The 5,603-nt window shown below is 35.5% G+C and overlaps 1 protein-coding gene across 1 annotated transcript; it reads right to left on the bottom strand.

Moving 5' to 3' along the window:
- Positions 1-2,527: 2,527 nt before the first annotated feature.
- LOC126927824 (immediate early response 3-interacting protein 1-like) lies at positions 2,528-4,382 on the bottom strand. The gene is made up of 4 exons (XM_050743822.1): positions 4,373-4,382; positions 3,081-3,203; positions 2,777-2,878; positions 2,528-2,702 (listed from the first exon to the last, which is right to left on the bottom strand). Exons 1-4 carry the CDS (start codon positions 4,380-4,382, stop codon positions 2,647-2,649), a joined length of 291 nt encoding a protein of 96 aa, XP_050599779.1. The 3' UTR covers positions 2,528-2,646.
- Positions 4,383-5,603: the final 1,221 nt, after the last annotated feature.

Consider the following 5,603-nt stretch of genomic DNA (forward strand, 5'->3'; position numbering starts at 1 on the left):
AACGTTTAGACGCTGAACAACGAGCCGCGATACGCCTCGTGAAATCGCTTACGCGTGTTTAGATTTCGTTGTTTGTGCAATCGGTACACGTAACAGACTTATTGAAGTCAGGCGCTAGAATTTCCTCCATTAGAAGAGCTGATGTGCCTGCCTTATGAAATCCATAATGTTCAATGGGAATGTCTGTCTTTTATGATGATCTTATTGCACTGTTTGAAAGCGGTATGATTAAATCGATAATATGGAAATTCTCACGAAATAGGAAATTCTTGTGGCTTTCGAAACAATTTCGATTTAGGATCGCCAGGAGTTCCGCGGCTCGGGTAATTAGAAATTGAGTAACGTGTGCTAGAATTAAGTAATCAGCCAGCGTCTCGACACAATGCGAGCCTGGTGCAATTAAACACGCCGTAATGAAGAATAAGTCGCGAACGCTATGCTACAGCTAAATTAAATCATCAAGCTGGATATTTCTCCGTATTCCTGCTAACGTCGTTGTGTTTAATCGAGCTGATTTTGCGCAAGAGAGCGTGTAACACATTACAGAAGAAAAATAAATATTTGATGTCGGCGAGATATCGTGGACAATAAAAAAAAAAAATACTATCGAGAGAGCGGAAGGCGTTAATAGTAAAAACGTGGAGGAGATATTGCGTGAAAAGGCTTGGAGCCTTTCATAGGATGTTCTTCGTTGCTCAAACACTACCAAACAACTTCTTTATACACTGTGAAACTATCATCTTCCATATTCATCTGATTGTTCAAAGGAAAAATATGAAATAGCTAAACAACAACAAGTTTGTATTCTGCGAAAAATGGAATAGGCACTGCCGTGTATCAGCGCAGCTAATCGAGCAGCTTCAGCCATTCGCAAGAAAAAATTAAAAAAAGAAGGAAAGAGAGATTCTCTGATGAGGGTCGGTTATGTAACTTGGGCAAGCATTACACGAAAGAGTCCAGGGAATGCAGGTCGTACTTGCAACTGTGGAACTTGCACGAGAGAAAAAAGCGGTGCAATTTTGATGGGCCCATACGTGCTCAGAAATTGTGTAAATGGCAGGGATTCGATTGCACAAACGTGTTTATCACTTCTATGACTATTACGGTGAAGGAGATCAGCCAGAAGTGATCCAGTCGTTATATTGCCTCACGATTTCCGCTCCAATCGACCGCGAAGGCGTCCAAGATTAATGGACACTATAAATTAAATCTAACGGAGGAAATTGAAACAGTTAAACCATTCTATTTATCGTTTTGAATATATGATTAAGCGGACGTAAACAAATGTGCGTTTCAGTGGCGATTTTCCGTGTTTAGTGAATCTATTTTAGACGTGAGACATGTATCTATATTTCAAGGTATAACTCGAGGAAAATAAGTTGATCCTTTAAAGATAGATATAAGATTTTAAAGTTGGCAATAAGAAGTTAAGAAATTAGGAAATTTGTTGCACGTTGCTGAAATGTGACAAAAATTGAGTTGTTGGTAGCTAATGACAGAATGCAAAGTCAACATGACACTTGTTTATTGATTGCACGGAGATGTGTATGTATATATGTTACTTCCACCCCGAGAAAGGGAAGAAGGGGAGAAAGTTACGAGAAAATCATTGGCTTCCCGCGTGCGTCATCGCGTCGTCTATGAAGATACGAAGACAAACAGACATGAGCATCCTGTCCAACTACTTACACCTCACACCAAGTCGAACATAATTTACAGTACGTTCGTCTGTTGATTTATGATTTAAATTATGAGTGAGAGAGTACATTCGAAGACACTTAACGGAAAGAGACGTCCTGTAGCGGAAGTTCGCCACATCTCTTCACCATGAATTTCCCCGTACTTTCAAGAATAAAATGTAAATGACTAATTGAGAAAATGAAACAAGTTCCGAGCACGTGTCTTGAGTGAATAGAATTTCGAAAAAAAAAATAAAAGTAAAAAGATATTCAATTCTTTGACGATTCTCCTAACGAAATATGAGATTTTCAATTGTTGGCGTCGATAAAAAAAAAATGGAACTAAACTGCAACTTACAGTTACATGTTGATGTCGCATGACAAACTTCCTTTTATAGAGTTGATGTTGCAATATGAATTTCGACGGTTGTTTCAAGTTTATTTGTAGACATTGGCAAAATGAAGTAAGTAGATGCTGTTTAGTGTAGGAAAAAGCAGATGTTTAGAGCAGATGGAACAGGAACTGCTAGATAACGTGGAAAGAAATATTCTAAAAAGTTCGAAATGATGAATGATATTTTAGATAAATATTTAAGTATATATGGAAATATATGTATTTTGATATGATAAAAGGTTTGTTGTGTATTACCGCATTATCGTATGAAGAATTTTTTGTCTTCACTACGATGATTAGAAAAATATGTAAAACGTATCCAACATAATTAAACAATTGGAAGCTTATAAAATAATATAAAAATAAATAAGAATTGATATAGATAGAAACAACATATATAAATACTGCTATCTTTTAAAATACTTGCAGTACAAAAATATGCTGAAACACGATATAATAAAAAATACTTTACTCTTCGATACAAAGGTAAAAATAAAAGAATGTAATTTTGCGTTTATGTACATCACTTTTCACAGCTCATTGTCCTTTTATTTACACCATCAATCGTTTCTTTCACCCAAGCACCAGTTTCACAATTATTGTTACGATATTTAGGAATATCAATGGAACTGCAACAAACAACATATTTCTGTTATATTTAAATTAATTATCAAACGAATTAAAATAATTTGTTTGTAATTACTTCGTGCCACCGTTCGTATGGACCTAATAAGGTTCAAAATTTGTGACTTTACTGTAGGAGGTTCTCCGAAGCCTTGAACATTTTGCCACGACGCCCAACCAACTGTAACAATGTTTAAACAAAAATTATGTAATATATTCCAATATACAAGTAAAAACATATACATATGATTTATATATTTATCATACTACGCGATATATGTAAATACAATAGATAACATAACCTACAAATTCTTCATTTCTATGCAGGGAAAAAGTTCAGTATAAAAGAATAATACAAACAAAAATATGATGATATTGTGTACCTTTTGCAGGAAATCTTTCTTCGTTTAAAACGCAGATCGCATTCAAACACAACATAGTCGCTTCAAAAAGTGTCCAAAGTGTAAACGCCACATTATATCGATATGATGAATGATAACATTGAGAATATCACGCAGCGCCACTAGCGTAGGGAAAGGTAAAACAGCTTCATACGCATCAAACAATCAATTTGTATTGATTAGGAACCGTCCTGCCATCTTCCGTGTTCAGCTGGAAACTAGCAATTAAAAAAGTGGCGTTATGCGGGAAATTTGAATTAAAATTTATTTTTACTATGTCAAAATATATTTAGAGTAATCTCGAGCGATTTAAATATCGCTCGAGATTCCAAAAATAAGATAATCTTGGATTTCGTTTTATCGTTAACGTTTTACAAATGCTTGCAAAAATAGTACTATATGGAAACTAAGAGCCTTAAAACGATATTCGAAAGAATCGGTAGACTTTACAAGTAACTTAACAACGCGATAATACAACGGATGGTTGGGAGTATTATTCTATTTATAATAATTGAACGACAAAGCGCACCTTCTTGGCACTAACGCTTTTGGAACAGGAGTACGAGTGTTTCTAGACGATTCGACGCTCTCTTCTCAATTGAGTTACGTTAACGATTCATGTGTGCCGATTTAGTTATAGAACTTAGAGTTCATTTCATGCTACCCTCGATCGTTCATGACCTCTATCATCATTTTATCACGCGCCGTTCGTGGCACACGTTTATCACGTGTAAGGAAATTCGTGGATTTTAATATTCTGATATCGTTTTGCGTATGCAAAGAAAAGTCGGAATCTTCCATATCGTGATGAAAGTCACGGACGTATTTGACGTGTGCAAATATCTTTCTTGTTTGTAGACGATAAGTATTCAGCAAAAGCTATGCTAACTCACAGCCTCGAACAAGTGTTGTATTACTGCAAAAAATTGCAACACAGACTAAACTCGCGTCGGCGGAAAGTATGCGTGAATCACGTGTACCAAATGTCACGTTTATGCAACTGTAGAAAATATTGCATTATGCTAGGTTTAAAAAAAGTTTGAGACAAAACTATCATTAATTTCAGGAAAAATTTCCAACCTGTACAATGCACGTTTTATTTGGCAACAAGACAATATAGGAAAATTGTTCCAAAGCCAATGTTTCCTCGACTAATTTAGATCTTCCACGAATTCATTCAAATCATTCATCATCCCCTAACAGATAATAATATTTTTCATATACAACGATAACGACTGCCTTAATTTTAGCTATCTATATAAATCACAAGATACTCTGATTCATTTCTCCAATAATTACGCAAATCGTATGATTACAGATCTTCTGTCACATAAAAATGTGTACTTTTCAATAAACTAGACGCAGCAATAAACATACATTATAATCAAACTTATAGAATCAATTCTAAGAAATCGTATGATTCAAATCCACATCAGTGTGCGAACTATTTCCATAATTTATGCCGTATTAGACTGTACCTGCTGCAATTTCACAGGGTAATAACGCGTTACCATTCACCGACTGAATTAAATGACGCTGAATGTGAAGTACACGAGTCTGACCGCTCATGTTCGCTAAATATCATCGGAGAAATAGAAGAAACAAACGTGGACTTTGGTCGGTTAACGAACGAAGAAAAATGAGAAGGTCGATTTGTGAACGTTAGATACCGATCAAAGCAAATATTATTTCAATCGTCGCATAATTGCAAAAGAAATGATATTCAAAGCTTGCATCTTTTCATCCAAGTAGATTGTAAATAATTATCATTTGTTATTGCAATCCTGTTTTCAGTCCGAATCATGTATTATCTAATCTATTGCCTGCAATAAATAATACTTGGGTGACGTCGAAACTGTTACCCAGGAAGCAAGAGTAAAATGCTTAAGCCGTGCAATTATGAATTACGTGATACGTTACGGTAACAATTAATGAGGCATAAGGTCCAATGATGGAACGAGAGGAAAGAATGATTCTGGTATCAGTTCGTGTGAACTGAAGGCGTGTACAATTGTACACTTAAGAACGAAATTCTATGTTGTCATCGTTTCAAGAATTAATACGTTAATGGTCCAAATTAGACTAGTTTTTATAATACAATGTCTAAGTAATGTCTATAATAATGTCTAAGTAAAGCGATTATAGTTAATCGACCAAAATAAACGTAAAGAGCACTATAACGGTGATTCGAATTTGGTGGAACGTAGCTCGCGTCTGTCGAAATTATAGTTGAGACATTGTACGATGTTATATAATAAAGATTCTACCAGATTCCTCCATGACCGCTGTTGATATTTTCACGCAGATTTGTAAAATATTATGTAAAAAGTCGCATTGTCTAAGGTTGCAGTGGCCCAGTAAATATCGACGTTTTGTCCTCAAACGTAAATACATTCGACGTGTCCCCAATATGATTGCTGTATACTAGTAGTGGGGTAAGCGAATCGTTGATTGGCCAGTTTCAACAGAGGGAGCCTACCAGGTCCGGCTCGATGTTGCTAAAAG

This window comes from Bombus affinis, unplaced genomic scaffold (genome assembly GCF_024516045.1).
Source record: "Bombus affinis isolate iyBomAffi1 unplaced genomic scaffold, iyBomAffi1.2 ctg00000243.1, whole genome shotgun sequence".
In the NCBI taxonomy this organism is placed as follows: Eukaryota; Metazoa; Arthropoda; class Insecta; order Hymenoptera; family Apidae; genus Bombus; species Bombus affinis.